The sequence below is a fragment of the Epinephelus lanceolatus genome, chromosome 9 (genome assembly GCF_041903045.1).
Source record: "Epinephelus lanceolatus isolate andai-2023 chromosome 9, ASM4190304v1, whole genome shotgun sequence".
NCBI lineage: Eukaryota > Metazoa > Chordata > Actinopteri > Perciformes > Serranidae > Epinephelus > Epinephelus lanceolatus.
The window spans coordinates 46,749,498-46,765,970 of record NC_135742.1 but is presented as its reverse complement, the minus strand read 5'-3'; the positions used below and the strand labels follow the sequence as shown (position 1 = coordinate 46,765,970).

General features: G+C 41.3%; 1 protein-coding gene across 2 annotated transcripts in view; it reads right to left on the bottom strand.

Annotated features, from left to right (window-relative positions):
- LOC117252396 (TNF receptor-associated factor 2-like) overlaps positions 1-4,726 on the bottom strand; it is a 180,044-nt gene extending 175,318 nt beyond the window's left edge. For both annotated transcript variants that reach the window (XM_033619233.2, XM_078171015.1), the window contains exons 1-3: positions 4,109-4,726; positions 2,454-2,532; positions 1,871-1,969 (exon numbers count right to left, since the gene is read on the bottom strand). In XM_033619233.2, coding sequence (XP_033475124.1) covers positions 1,871-1,969; positions 2,454-2,532; positions 4,109-4,374 — 444 coding nt within the window. In that variant the 5' untranslated portion in view covers positions 4,375-4,726. The remainder of the gene's footprint in view (positions 1-1,870; positions 1,970-2,453; positions 2,533-4,108) is intronic.
- Positions 4,727-16,473: the final 11,747 nt, after the last annotated feature.

Here is a 16,473-nt window from a genome sequence, read left to right as displayed (position 1 = left end):
TACGGTACCGGTACCGGTATCTGCAATCCGGTACTGGTACCAAACGGTACCTTATTTCGATACTTTTTAACCCTATGGGCCCTAGGCCTTTTTTGGGGGTATTTTTACTGCCTTTACTTTTAAGCTCATATCACAGTCATTATAAAGACTACATACACATGCTATATCTTGTTTTTTTTCCAGGACAATCTGGGCTAACCAGATTTGCCATCATTTCATGTTCTTCTATGTGCCTGTATTTTATATTAATTTTTATATCAATGAAAAAAAACAAATCTGTGTGCCTAAATTCTTACATTTTTACATGTATCTCACCATAGCAAGTTGGAAGAAGACACATTCTGCCATATATGAAGAGGAGAGACTCTCTGGAATCTGGCAATATAAGAACCATGATGCTGGGACATTCTGTCACTTCACAGTTGTCCAAAACATGTGGTTTGTGCCAGGCGGACATGATTGCCAGTGTTTTTTCATTATTGCAAGAAATTCCATTGACTCATTCACAAGTCAAAAATGTGTTTTATCTGAAAGAAACATGCAATATTTACATTTAAGATAATAGAAAAATAGTCAGCCAAGTGCAATGATGTCCTCCAAAATAATATTTGTTTTTCAGTTTCAGTTATATATTGGGGAGACATTTTGGGCATTGGTGGGGGGGCACGTGTCCCCCTCAATGTATATGGTGACTACGGCCCTGTCAGCATGCATTAGGCTGCAGTTGTCTGGGTGCGCAAAGGTGAAGTGGCTGGTCTTGTCATACAAAGTTTGATGGAGTGTCAACTGGACAATATGGAGATATTTGCATCTTGAAAGCTGGACTACAAATGTGGATAAACAGGGAGAAACACACGCAAGCCTAAGACGTGGTAAGATACGATATTTCTCACTATATGAAGTGACTGATAACAAGATCTGTATAATGGATTGTAAAGAAATTCGCCAAGTTTTTATTTTGTAGACAATTGATCTGTATTTAGAGCGTGATGGGATGACAGTACAATGATGTGTGTGGTCCTGCGCTTTCATGTGAGGTGCGTGGCATTTCTGTGCGAGCCTGCGTTCGCGAGTAATCCATCCAAGAGTAATGTGTGTGCAAAGCTGTATGAAAGCTCTGTTATACATCATTTTATTGTAATTTTTCGCTGTGAAAACATTGGATTACAGACAAGTGCTTGGCCTTGTCGGAAAGCTATAATTCTGCTGTTTCCGCTGATATGCATGGTTTCTCGCTATGACGCACGGTCGCGGAGAAAATCCACAGAGAAGAACGGGTGTGAATTTGGACGCACTATGCGTCATTCGGGCCCATAGTCTAAACTTCTCAGTTTCAACATTTTATTGAGAACATTTAGGAACAGTGCTGCACGTTAACTTTTGTCTGCACATTGTTTTTGTCGCCACTGTTGCTGAGTCTGCGGTGTGAGTCATGCGCTCTCTTGCTCCGCCTCCACCTCAGGTACCGAAATTTGGCACCGTTTCATTTTAAGTGAATCGATACTCGGTAGTACCGACGTGAATCGGTACCGAGTACAAAAAGTACCGAGTTTCGGTACCCAACCCTATTTAGAGCCCTTCTGCGTTCCACAGAAAACTAGCTTATGGCTTGAACTTTTTGACCAATAATGTGACTCATCACTGTGCCAGAGTCATTTTGTATATGCAGAACTTCAACCAACATGTGATCAGAGAAAGAGACTATTAAGAGAGAGAGATTATTAATAATACTGTGCAGGGCTCTGAAGGGGCAGAGGTCCTAGAACGTGGCTAGTAGAGCAGACAACTCTGCCAGCCACAGTCAAAATTAAATGAAGATTTGACTGGGAGCAGGTGTTCATTTTCCAGCCTGCTTTGCATTAGTACGCACCTCAAATTCTTTAATGGTTCCCATCCACGTGCATCCTTCATTGGGACAGACAGCTGCCAAGGCCTCCACTTCTCGCCGAGCTGCATTGTCAGGGAAAGCCTGCATGGAGAGCAGAGGTTGTTATCGCTTTGTGTATACAGTTACAGTCTGAACAGTAGTGTTACAAACACTCACTTTACTAAGCATCGCAATACTTCTCTCTCCTGGCTCTAATGTCTCTGCGACATATGGTCATTCTCAGGACACAGAACTACAGTTGCTCCATCTATCATCTATGCTGCCGTGAATTATACAGTAATCAAAAGATGTATAAAAAGATGTTGTGTTGGCTCTGTACTCCGATACATTGGATCTGAATGCAAACAATGACTACAATTTTACAGTGCTAACAATACAGGGTTTTATACATATAGAACCACTTTGGCTCTTAACACTTGCAACCCATAGATACCAAACCAGGCCAAACTCTACTCTGACTTACATTTACAATTACATTAACAAACTACTGTCTGAACCTAAATGCATACTAATGCAGTAGTTAATGTAACTGTGATGCAATGTAGGGGTGAAAAAATGTACTTACGCCTCCTTGCTTTAGAATGGAGGTGGGTTCCTCAAATAAGTCTTCTTTAATGCAAGCACTACATTTCTGTGGTCCAGAACTTGAAGAGAGAAAAAACAAATATAACATTAGTATAGATACTGTGCCAATATCAAACTATCATTTGCCATGTGTCAGACAATATAGATGCTTATCATCAGTACTCCCAAAATGCTGTTTAAGTCTGTCAAGTTCACTCTTGACCATGGGATCAGTGATAATGATGGTTTTGTCTGAGCTTAAACTACAGCTCAAGAGATGATCCACTAGTCTTTCAAGGGAACACCAGACCAAAACCCATCACCACTCCACTTGCTGACAAAGGCTGTTAGATGCAGCTGAGGGCCTATGTAATATAAAATCTGAACTATGAACTATGTAAACATGATATAAACTAACATTATTAATTTCTAGATTTCAACAGATTTTGCTCTCTACATAAGAGAAAGGGCATAATGCAAGACTTCCTTTAGTTTTTAGATTTTATAGATTTTACAACAATGTAAACACAAAATCAGGTTTCTGTAAGGGAGGTGGGGACAAAAGAGTCAACACAACTGGATTTCCACTTAGAAAGTCTGATTTCTTGGCTATACATACTAAGTTATGTTGACTTATTTATTTCATTTGCATATGTATTCCCTGTAATCACCTAGACAACTACACTGATAGGGATGATCAATAAACTGTGATTTCAGAGCAATTATGCAGAGATGTTTCTGAATAAGGGCATGTGCTTCCCAATGATTGCAGACAGGACATGTCTAGCTCTGGCAGCAGCAAACATCACTCTTGGCGGCTTTTGCAACACCAATAACTGATCTAAAATGCACCTAAATCTGAAAATGAAAAAAGACACACATACGCACTGTAAGAATAAAAAATGATCTCAGTGATATCACAACCAACCTGTCGCCTCGCAGCACCGTTAATTCAAAACGAATTATAATAGCAATATGTAAGACGTTTCGTGTGTTTGTCACGATTTAAAAGCGAAAGAAAATCAGTCGCATTCCTGTTCCTATTGCTGTCGTTCTAATGTAGAGAAACTATTGAAAAGTACGCGTGAGCAGGGACTGGATAGACCCTTGTCAGGTCACGTTATCCACCATATGGGTAAAGGTCATCCTAAACTCTGATGAGAAAATGCCCAGTTTAGTGTTGGCTCGCTTTTCTAAAAAGATAACGTTATACACGGAGTTGAAAACAAGCTACTGTAAAGGTTTAACAGTTGCCGGACCTTCAGGTAAACTCGGCATGCATATCAACTAGATAATACTTTAATATAATACACCGTGAAGTTCAGCTTTTCGACATTTCACTGCTTGCTTGGGCCAGCTACAACAGAGGATAGCGGGACTATACTAGGACACCTGGCCAACCCGCAGTAGAAGTTGAGATTTAACTGGGATCTCGTGGTGACTGGTGAATTACCTGTACGCCGAATTTTGCAGTGGACTTTTGCAATCTATATATCGTTACTTGTTTTCGTAGTCGTACTGCATTACCTGTAACCATAAGCAGGGCAGCCTTGAGCTGAAAGATATTTGAAGGGGGGCTGGTGACGAGCCCTGATTGCTCATATGGGCTAACGTTGCACAGCTAGTTAGCTTGCTATCAACCATGACACTACTCACCTCACAATTTTGTTGAAACAGAAGTAACAAAAGCGGTGACCACACTGAGCTTGTAACGGTCTCCTCAAAACTTTCTGGCACGCATTGCAGAAATGCTTGTCTTCTAGGTTGTTGGCCAAAATTTTCTTTGGGAAGCCCGGTTTGTTCCCTTCCAGGGAAGATGGTGGAGACGGCTCCTGTGCAGCCATTATTGGGGTGTGTTCAAGACAACAAACACAGCTGAATGTATTTTTGAAAATAATCGCCAGGAACGACCCATCTCTCATTGACAGTTTATTAAAATATGAATTCCTGCTTATGTTAAACACGCGCAACGATATTTTATCTGCATATGGTAAGACCAGGCGTTTGATAATTGTGACAGCCCAGGATGCTATGTTCAGTTTAGTTGTAGGTCAATGATGAATCGCCAGGCGCCGCAAGACCAAATAAAGGAATAGGGTCGTTCGAGATGAGCCAGGCCTGCGCAGATTCGATCACCGGCGATCGGCGCACAATGCATGTCGGTTAGTTTTGTGTTAGACTCGCAAGTCAGTCTTTAGACGCTTTGCTTAACTAAAGCAGAAGCCGGAGATCTCTCATTGTCTGGTGGCGAGACTAGTTTTGTGTTTGTTTGTTTCTTTTCCCCCAAACTTTATTTTGAGTATGAACAGCAACAGTCATCGCAAACTTGATGGCTTACAAAGGATAATGATGATGATGAGATACTAAGTCAAAATAATGACTTAGGCTACTAACTCAAAATAATGAGATACTAAATCAAAATAATTAGATACTATCTCAAAATAATGAGATACTAAGTCAAAAATAATGAGATAATATTACTAAGTCAAAATAATGACTTACTAAGTCAAAATAATGAGATACTATCTCTAAACAATGAGATACTAAGTCAAGATAATGACATACTAAGTCAAAATAATGACATACAAAGTCCAATAATGAGGTGAATGAGTAGACAGTTACGGCCTTCGACAGTCCATACTCTTCATCTCTCAGTCACGATGGATAACATCATTGAGGGATACTAACTCAAAACAATGAGGTAATAACTCATGTACATCGGATATGCCACACACTACACTTTGATGTGACGTATGAGGTATGTTTGGCTACTTAAGTAGTCTATAAATTACAAAATGTGGTAAAATAGTGTTGATTTTAAGTGTTCTGTTTGACTAAGACATAAACTTAATTATACAACAGTTAGTTCCTGACTGAGTAATTTGATTGGATGAGAAGCATTCCGTGAGTGCTGATATAGAGTATAACATCACTGGGACTTGTAACAGTAAAATCACTCCGGTGTTATAAATATAAACACAACCGTTAATTAACCAGCTGTCACACTTGCTACAGTGATGCAAACTGACACTAGCGTTACACCAAGAAGATGGTTATTTTCCCCAAAATTACATTTGAATTAAATTATGAGTGGTCATCAGGAGCAGACGAGGAAAAGGAAAGCCAGGACTCTTCTGTGCACCAGGTGTGTTTGTGTAACATCAGTCGACCTCGACAAACTGGAGAGGAGCAAAAAATTAAGCGAACACAGTCAGGAATTATCAATGATCATCTGATGAGGTATGGAAGCGAATGGTGACCAATATTTAAATTAAAATGCATTTGCAGAAATGCTTTTACATTTTAAGAATGTGGCTGCATTATTTGACTCATAAATAAAATTAATAATCAATCATGAACATATAACCCGGGAAACATAGATACGCTCCCGCGGATAAATTTATCTTGATATATATATAACTTTATGGTCTGTAAGAGGAGTGGGGTGTATGTCCACCTCAATATTATCTTTGTTAAAACATTTGGAAATCAACCAAAAGTCAAGTCTTGATTGACTTGACCCTGCTTTGTTACTCCAGGTAAATGTTCTATTGTTGGGATTTTTTATTCTCCAGATGTCTTCAAGGTTGAACTTATCCATAAATGCAATCAGGTTAGTATTTGTTCTATTCAAAAAATCAGAAGGCCATTTTTCCATGGTGCTATCAATATTAAAGTCACCTCCTAACAGTAAGGTGGCTTTTGGAAACTTGGTTAACCAGTTTAAGAGTATATTCTCTATAGATAGAAGGCGCTGTTCTTGGCAGCTTTCCACAGCTCCTCCTTGTGTCGCCGGAAGATGAACCTGATGATGACACCGTCGTCTTGGTGTCATCTCCCCACCCGGTGAGCCACATCTATGGTGTCTGGCAGTTTCTCTTTCTCAGATGGTAGCACATTTTGGCAAACACTGATGACTTCAGCTCGCACGTTTTCTTTTTCTGTTTCTAGTAACCCTTGAAGTCGCAAATTCCACCAAATCAGCCACGCGAGCCATGCATTTCTGAGCAGTTTCTTCACTTTTTTCCACCTGTTTTTCAATTAGGATCATCTTTTCATTCATCACTTTTATCTCGGTACAAACGGCGTTCATCATTTTCTCAAACGCGTCACGTCTTGAATTAATCAAGTTGGCCAGTGTGAGGACAGCATAATTGGATGCCAGAGCATTGTCTATACTGTGGGTTTTAGAAAAAGCAGGTTTCTTGGCAAGCGGAGGCTTACTTGGAGTGATAGGCAGCAGCGGGAATTCTTAATCATCCGGAACATGCATAGTGCATTCAACCCCGTCACTGTAGTCATGGTTGCTAGCAAAAGTGTTAACGTTGCTTCCGCTCTCTTAGCTAGCATCACTTCTACCAGATTTAGGCATCTTCAGTGGTGCGAGGTGTCATATTATATCATTTCATAGTAAGGTCAGGAAATGTTGACTCTGGCGTATATATCAACTTTACTTCATCAACTACGTTAAATAGAGTTTATATTAAAGTTTTGTGCTGAGAGCTCGACAAAAATCGTCCTCTCACGCCGCCATCTTGGACCGGTCCCTTCCGGTTGGTTTTGTGTCCGACTTCATCTCGACTTGCTCTGACATATTACAAAAGTGGACGGCGATAAAAATGAGCCAGGCGCTGCAGTTGCTCTCCACCAACTGCACCGCCTGGCTCTCACCTGATCTAACAGCTGATTGGTTTAGATGTCGACTCAACAATATGATGTTTTAGAGAAACTTCTAATTTTTGTTGAATTTCAGATATTTAAATTTTATTTGTCTGATTTGAAGGTTTATTCTGTGAACAAGTTATTTGGTCAGAGACTAAATACATTCATTATAAACTATAGGCCTACATAGTCTACTGTAGATATTAACATTGGACTGTTTTAATTATTGAAGTATTTATCATCACAGAGACTTGTGGTCAGTGGGATGTGAGTATTCTTAAAATATAAAAATATCTGACTGATTTGTAATGAAAGCTGTTGGCTTGTATTTTTTTCCTCTGAAAATATTATTCTTGCAGTCAGACACAATTTATTTAGCCTCTGCAGCAGCAAACTGATATGATGCTGATTGACAGCAGAATTCATGTAAAATGGAGGTTGAACCATGAACATAAATTACAGATCACCTGTAAAGCATTTTAATAAATGAATCTATCATAATTAAGACAACTGGAGACTGAGAACAAACTTGTATATAAGTCTGATGATATAATAAACTGACATCATATCGGACATGATGTAAGTGTTTCTGTGACTTCCTGTATGGACTGAAGGCTGCTGGAAACTGTCTGAAAACTGTCCAACCTGACAGCAACTTTTTGTCACAACCCCCTGCTGCAGCTGCCTGCTCTCGTCTACTTTCCAGGCGAGCCACAGTTCATCTCGAACAACCTGAATGACTAGGGGTTCATCCCAATATCCCTCCTTGACTCCTCCGTCCTCTATCCTCGATCACTTAACCCGGAAATCGATCGAGACTCGCCATCTTGTAGGACGTCTCAATACGCTAATTGCACTTCGAGGAGTTGAGGAGAGAGGAGGCTTTCAGAGGAGAGGGAAGCGATACACAAGTGCAGCCTTCGCGGAAGTCTTTGACCGACACACCCCCCTGATTGGATAGCAGTTATTTCCTCATTTCATCTCTCCTCCCGTCTCATCCTCGCATCTCTCCCCCTTATCCTGCGAGGGCGGAGCTAAGACACGAGGAAGATACGCAAGTGAGGGAAACATGGATGCGAGATTCGGTATTGGGATGAACTCAAGCTCTTGCAAATCTCACCCACCTCATCAAGACGAACTTACCAATGGGACCAAGACAGTAGAGGTTCATCCCTATATTCCTCCTCGACTCCTCCGTCCTCTGTCCTCGATCACTTGACCCGGAAATCGATCAAGACTCGCCATCTTGTAGGATGTCTCAATTCGTTAAATGCGCTTGAAAGAGTCGAGGAGTCGAGGAGAGAGCAGGCTTTCAGAGGGGATAGAAGCTAGGATACACGAGTGCAGCCTTCGCAGAAGTCTTTTACCAACCGACACACCCCCTGATTGGATATCAGTTATTGATTGGACAGCGCTATTCGAACACTATTCGAAAATCACAGCAACTATTAGACAATTTTTCGAATAATCATCCCACCCCCCCGGGCCACGCACACAGAGATCCATTCATCATTATGCCAGGGCCACACCACCCGTGGAAGTGCTGCAAAGCGCAGCGCACTGAAATTCTCGCCCGAGCTGGAGCACATCGGTTCACATCATAAGGGCATTTCTCCATGCCAGTCGACAAGCGGTTCTGCTCCCAGCTGTTGTCTCCGTCACCAGGCTTGACACATTCGCTCGCGGCTCGCGCAGAAAATAGACCAGACACCGAAACGATCGCTGCAGGGCGCGAGGCAGCCACAGAGCTGCGCGGCACTGCCGGTGTGGATAACACAATCGGTTAACATGGGCACCGAAAGGAAACTGGCCTCACTTCTCGCCGCTTCGAGGCTATTCGCAGCGCTTCCGTGGGCGGTGTGGCCCTGGCGTTACGGTCCATCGCCGCCTCCTGTGTGCCTCGCTCTCAAATGACTGTGCATACTTGTTGTAGACTTGTGATACGCAAGCTTTGCCTCACAGAGTTTGCACTGCACCTCATTTTCGTTTATTTTGTCGAAGTTGTTCTACACGGAACTTTTTGATGACTGTAGTAGTCTCTGCATGTTTCTCCTGTTTGTAGAAGAGCATCAAACTAGCTGGTAGCCCATCTCACATCACTGTAGCAATCCTATACTGCCCTCATGCGGTTAGGAGCTGAATTGCATGTCAAATGAAGGGGGGAAATAAGACGGCGAATAGTAGTTGCATTAAAAAATCGATTTTTCAAAAATAAAATGAAATTCGAAAATTGTGACCCATCCCTAGAATGAAGACAGATAAGAGATTAAACCCAAGTGTATCACTGCCATGTTTTATATTTTATTTGTTTTCTAATTCACCATCGAGTTAAAAATCTGAACAAGAAAAGGTAACAAACAACTTTCTTCGTTTATCGCAAAGAGTTTTTCTCTTCATCATCTGTTATTTCCGTCATCAATTTTAATTATGGATACAATCAAAGAGTCTGCCTGTCAGAGAGTCTGTCTGTCAGCAAGAAACACTTTTACATCAGTGATCGCCTTTTCCATTCAATCACACTGAGGCTGATCATTTCTGAGTGTCGGGTTGATGAGTTACAGAATTTAAATTTTCCCTTAAACATAATGAACTCACAATCAGAATACCAATAAATACAGATGCAAATACTGAATAAATCATATAAAGACACTGTGTGATTCTGAGCAGGACACAGGACAGATTATGAATACAGAATGCAGGTTGTTGTTCATGTGTAGGTGATTGTTAGACAGAGAGAAAACACTGCTGCTCTGTTATTGAGAACTGGGTCTGTGTCTCTATCATTATATTTGTATAGGCCTATAACATTATGTGAAAACTGTATCTCTGTCTTTATAATTATATATGTATATAGGCTATAACATAATGCGATAACTGTATCTGTATCTGTATCATTATATATGTTTATATAACATTATGTATGTGAGATTCGGTATTGGGATGAACCCCACGATCAGCCCACTTCGCCCTTCGTTGGCCCGGAAACAGAAACCCTGATGAAAATGCTTCATTAGCGTTTACCTAGCTATGAAGTATGAGGGTAAAGGTTAGGGTACAGGTAATAGGAAGGGTAACATGGTAACAATATAATGTAATGTAATGTAATGAGAGTAACTGCAAAAGTGAAAAAAAGCTTGCACACTGCGGGGCTCCTATTTAGTGAGGTTTATTTCACCTAGTAGTGATGACGTTTCGAGCCACCGCTCTTCATCACATCATAACAGACTTTTAAGTGGTCACATGATACACAACAGCTGATTCCACTTACTCAGCAATCAATCTTAGTATAAAATAATAATAATAATAATAATAATAATAATAGAAATTAACCATTGTCCATACAAAAATATATACCCTGTATCCAGTGTTAAATGTGAATACCACACAAAACCACACAATACACAGTTTTGTAAGCACATGAAAAACACACTTGAAGTAGTTTGAATACAGGTAATCAGGTCAGACCATCATGAAGTACCAAACATACTAAAGAGGTGGCTCTTACAATTCAGACAGGTGAAACAAAAAACAGCCAAGGAACGGCACAATAAAAATCTGTATCTATACACTCATAAGTAGGAACGCAGAGACCACACAGTTTAGAGAAAAGGCCTAATGTCACATTCTTCATTAAGACCTCTAGGTGACAAAGTGTCCAAAGTATAAATCCAAAACAATTCACATTTCAAAAGCAGATTGTTGATATCTCCTCCTCTCTGTGGAAGTTGAACATGCTCAATACCCATATAATTAAGAGAAGCAACAGGGTCGTTCATGAGGTTGAAGTGACAGGCTACTGGAAAAAGACTTTTAAAGACTTTACAAACTGTTCCACCCAGCCACCATCACCACTGGCTGGTGACCATGGACATAGAGTCCCTATACAAATGTGCCTGTGCAAAGGGGTTTAAGAGCAGCTGAATTTTTTCTCCAGACACGTGAACAAATCTCTCCACTGTCTAACATGCCCAGTACAACCTGTATTTTACAAACTGTGTTTTACAAATTGTGAAATTGTGCTCACTACCAGTGGTGGTTCTAGCCTCCCCCCCCCATGGCGCCCCTCTGGCTGCTTTTTCCTGACCAAACCGACCCGAGTCCGGCGCAGTTTGTCACTTGACATAGATATTGTTATGGACAGCGTGTGACACGCTGCTCGCACAGCAGTGCAGCACTGAACACACCGTCTATGGAGGGGAGCTAGTGCTGCGTTCAGGTTTTGTCACATAAATAACAAATTCCAGCACTTAAATAGGCCATAGCACAACAAGCAGCATGGCAAGTGGGCCTAACCTGCTCCTGCCGCCCCCCACATGTCATGACAAAGTGCCACTTAGGGCAAACGCCCATTCGGCCCATATCAGGATCCACTACTGCTCACTACAAATTACTTCATGTTTGACAGAGACTTCTTCTTGCAGGTGATGGGTGTCAGCATGGGTTCTAATATGTCCCCCAATTTTGCTTCCCTATATGTCGGACTCTTCCAGGCCCTAATTCCCAGACTTCTCAGTAAAAAAAAAAATCTGATAATTCTCGGTAAAAAAAAATCTAATAATTTGTGACATTTGAGTAAATAGATGTGTATCATGTAAACAAATTATGCAATTAATCATTTGTTTTCATTATTCTGAATATGTATGCCAATATGTCACCAAATAATTTCCAAAAAATTGTAGCTAGGTAATATACAAATACAAATAAATTAAGACCAAACCCAGATAAGTTCAATGCATGGTATTTTATTTTAAGCTGCACATAGACAGTTCATGAACCTTTTCAAACTGCTGTACTGTCTTTGAGGACTGAATTTGCCTTGTGGGATCAATAAATGTCTTATCTCATCTCTCAAACCCCTAGAGTAACACAAAGGATGTTACAAAAGACTTGGCCTCACTGGCATTCTTAAACATCAAATAAACATTCAATCGGCAATCTTTGTCAATTGTTCTCTGTCTATAATTTTGCGCCCTACTTGAGCCATGCCCACCTCTATTTATTTTTCACCCCTCTCTCCAGTTCTGCTGTATTAACACCGGGTTTAATATATTTTGCTTCCATCTCTCTGCCCTGCTCTACTCTACTTCAACGCTACTTAGATCTCTCTCTACTCTACCAATAGACTACCACATCCACCTGTTGCATGAAACACACACAGCAGTGTTTCCCTAGGATGGAGTTGTAGCAGCAGAAGTGACGCACACGCATGAAAAACAATTTTCACATGCATGACACTTTTTTGTATGCTTGCAAAGCACAGCCTGCTGGGATGTTTCTATGTATCTACTGGCACCAGAAGGGCTCTTTAGGACTAAGTACATACAGTACGTGTTACAGTACTAGCTTACATATGAGGTGTCTCAAGATTTAGGAAAATACAATTTTATTCATTCATTCATTCATTCATTCATTCATCTTCTAACCGCTTCATCCTCTTGAGGGTCGCGGGGGGGCTGGAGCCTATCCCAGCTGACATCGGGCGAGAGGCAGGGTACACCCTGGACAGGTCACCAGACTATCGCAGGGCTGACACATAGAGACAAACAACCATTCACACTCACATTCACACCTACGGACAATTTAGAGTTATCAATTAACCTAGTCCCCAATCTGCATGTCTTTGGACTGTGGGAGGAAGCCAGAGTGCCCGGAGAGAACCCACACTGACATGGGGAGGACATGCAAACTCCACACAGGAGGGCTCCCACACCCGGGATTGAACCGGCAACCCTCTTGCTGTGAGGCGACAGTGCTAACCATCACACTGCCATGCCGCCCTCTACAATTTTATTGAATATAATAAAAGTAAAAAGTCACTTGACATGGTGCTGGTTTGTGCTATGACCTATTTAAGTGCTGGAAGTTGTTATTTACGTGACAACGCCTGAACGCAACACAAGCTCAGCACCAAGAGTGCCGTGCTACGCTGCTGTGCGAGCAGCGTGTTTGTCTGTGCATAACAGCAGTCTGTTGATGGTTATTTACAAACTGTCCATAACAATAACTGTGTCAGCTGACAAACTGCACCGGGCTCGGGGTCAGGTTTGGTCAGGAAAATGCGGCCCAAGCCAAGGATAGAGATCTTGTCAGTGGCCTCTGCTTCAACTGCAAGTTCATCTGCTGATGCCAGGAGTGCATTTATGTGTGTCTGAAGCTTCATTCCCTTCTTCTTGATTTGGTCCACTTCATCCTGCATGACCCTCCATTTCTGTGTTTGCCGTGTTTGCTCCCTCTTCTTCTTCTCCTCCTCAAGGTACAAATGGTATCTCTGTCGTGCAAAGCGTGCAGACTGTAGTAGTTCTTTGGTCATCTGTACTGTACCTTAGCTACCCCACCCACATGGTGCAAGTGGTCTACAATTACCCGCTGGGCAATCGAGGTTCTCTCCTTCCTTTGTTTTCAACAACAATGTTCTTATTAATAGAGAACCCTCTTTCTACAGGAGCCTGGCCATGGGACAACAGACAAATCTTTGAATTGATGCTGTTTAGCCAGCTGTGCATAGAAGAAGGTGTCCAGTCTGGAGTGGGCACCTGCAGGCCACTGTGAGGCATCCTCACTTGTTTTGCACATCACAGCGAAGTCCCTGAACTGGTTGAGGATTCTGTCACACTTGTTCTCTCTGACTCGTCCAGCCCTGGAGATGATCTGCAAGCAGAGTTTCAGCTGTTTCTCACAAGTGTCTGGTTTCTCTTTGATCTTCTGTGGATCCAGTCATGCTAGGTTTCTCACCAGAGTGTACTTCAGGGGGCATTTATCCAGCAGCTTTGTCACAGCTGTGACAAGGAATTCCTTGGTTTCCATCCTAACCATAAGAGCATCTCACTCAGAAACCTTCTTCCTCACTTACAACTCTGAAAGTAGTTTGTCTGCAACAAATCCTATATTGATAAGGGAGGCATCTTTGTAATTTGCTTGCTCCTTGAAGTCTTCTGAGAAGAGCTTCAGTGGTGTCTTCACCCTCTTAAGTGTTTCGTCAGTGACAATCTCTGGAGAAGGTGCTTCAGTGTAGTGAAAAGGTAAGGATGGGCTAATCCGTTTGATATTTTATTAGAAAAGGCTTGTACTCTTGTGCAATGGAGAGGAAGGTGTTGGCCGCAGTGATTTCTTCATCTAAATCATCAACGTGTCTCTTAGACCCCATCCCAACTAGGCTACTTAAGGAAGTCTTACCTTTAGTTAACAGTCACTTATTAGACATGATCAATATATCTTTATTAACAGGCTATGTGGATCCAGAGGTGTTAGCCAACTATAGACCAATATCTAATCTTCCCTTTCTTTCAAAGATCCTTGAGAAAGTAGTCGCAGACCAGCTGTGTGATTTTCTCCTTGATAATAATCTATTTGAAGAATTTCAGTCAGGATTTAGAGTGCATCATAGCACTGAGACAGCACTAGTTAAAATTACAAATGATCTTTTGATTGTTTCAGACAAAGGACTCGTCTCTGTACTTGTTTTATTAGATCTTAGTGCGGCATTTTACACAATTGACCATCAAATTCTGCTACAGAGACTGGAACATTTAATTGGCTTAAAAGGTTCTGCACTAAGCTGGTTTAAATCTTATTTATCTGATCGTTTTCAGTTTGTTCATGTCCACAATGAATCATCCTTACGTACTAAAGTTTGTTTTGGAGTTCCACAAGGTTCTGTGCTCGGACATTGTGCTTCCTTTAGGTAACATCATTAGAAATCACTTTTTCAATTGTTATGTGGATGATACACAATTGTATTTATTGATGAAGCCAGGAGAAACTAATCAGTTTATTAAACTTCATAATTGCCTTAAAGACATAAAAACCTGGATCAGCCAATTTCCTTAGGCTGGGGTGTTGTTGCCCAACAGTTGTCTATGGCAGCAGCTAACTCTGTGTTTCTATTGGTCAAAGTGATGGCTGTGATAGGAGTAATCGTGAACGACAAAAAGAAAATCATGCTAGACTTTCTGTTAGACAGAAAGTACATTGTGCTCTTTATTTTATTTGTTTTTCGAAATAAAACTTGGCTAAATGATTTCAGTGTGTGTATAAGTACTTTTTGAACATTTTGAGCATATTTCAATAATACCGCGATAATAATGATGTGATACCGTGATAATTTGGGTCACAATAACCGTGATATGAAATTTTCATACCGTTACATCTCTAGTCTCAGCACCTCTATATAGGAAGCCTACAGACAGAAACTCTATTCTGCATGGACAGTCTTATCATCCTACACCTCTGAAAAAAAGTCTCCCCATTGCTCAGTTCCATCGTGTCTGCTGCATATGTAGCTCAGACACAGATTTTACAGCGAAAGCAACAGACTTATAAGACAGATTCCTCCCATGAGGTTACAAAGAGGAATGGGTGACGCAGGCCTCCAACCGCTTTTCCAAATCCACACAAGCTGAGTGTTTAAATCACACCAGGATAAAAACATCAGACAAGAGACTCATCTGTGCTATTCCATACTCACCTCTGGCCCAGGAGATCTCCAGTCTGGTTAAAAGACACTGGCACATCACAGCCACAGACCCCTCTCTTAAAGGACATCTACACAAACCACCTCGTGTTGTCTTTAAAAGACCTCCTAACCTCCGGAACATGTTGGTGAGGGCTGACTGCCCTCCTCCTCCTCCATCCACCTCTGTCCTGAGTGCAGTGGAACCTGGTAATTACAGGTGCGACAACTGCCAGCAATGCAATTTTACCCGTAAAACCAGGACTTTCTATCTCCCACACACTGGAAAGGTTTTTAAGGTCAAAGGTGTCATCTCTTGTAAAACTAATAATGTCAGTTACATGCTTAAATGGCCCTGCAGCCTGGTTTATATTGGCAAGACTTCCAGACCTCTGAAAAACAGAATCTCAGAATACAGAAGTACCATCAGAAATCATGATAATAAAAGTCCAGTAGCCTGTCACTTCAACCTAATGAACCACCCTGTTGCTTCTCTTAATTATATGGGTATTGAGCATGTTCAACTTCTACAGTGAGGTGGAGATATCAACAATCTGCTTTTGAAACGTGAATTGTTTGGATGTATACTTTGGACACGTTGTCACCTAGAGGTCTTAATGAAGAATGTGACATTAGGCCTTTTCTCTATACTGTGCGGTCTCTGCGTTCCTGGATGTACTTAGAGTGTATAGATACAGATTTTTATTGTGCCGTTCCTTGGATGTTTTTTGTTTCACCTGTCTGAATTGTAAGAGCCACCTCTTTAGTATGTTTGGTACTTCATGATGGTCTGACCTGATTATCTGTATTCAAACTACTTCAAGTGTTTTTCATGTGCTTACAATACTGTGTATTGTGTGGTTTTGTGTGGTATTCACATTCAACACTGGATACAGGGTATATATTTTTG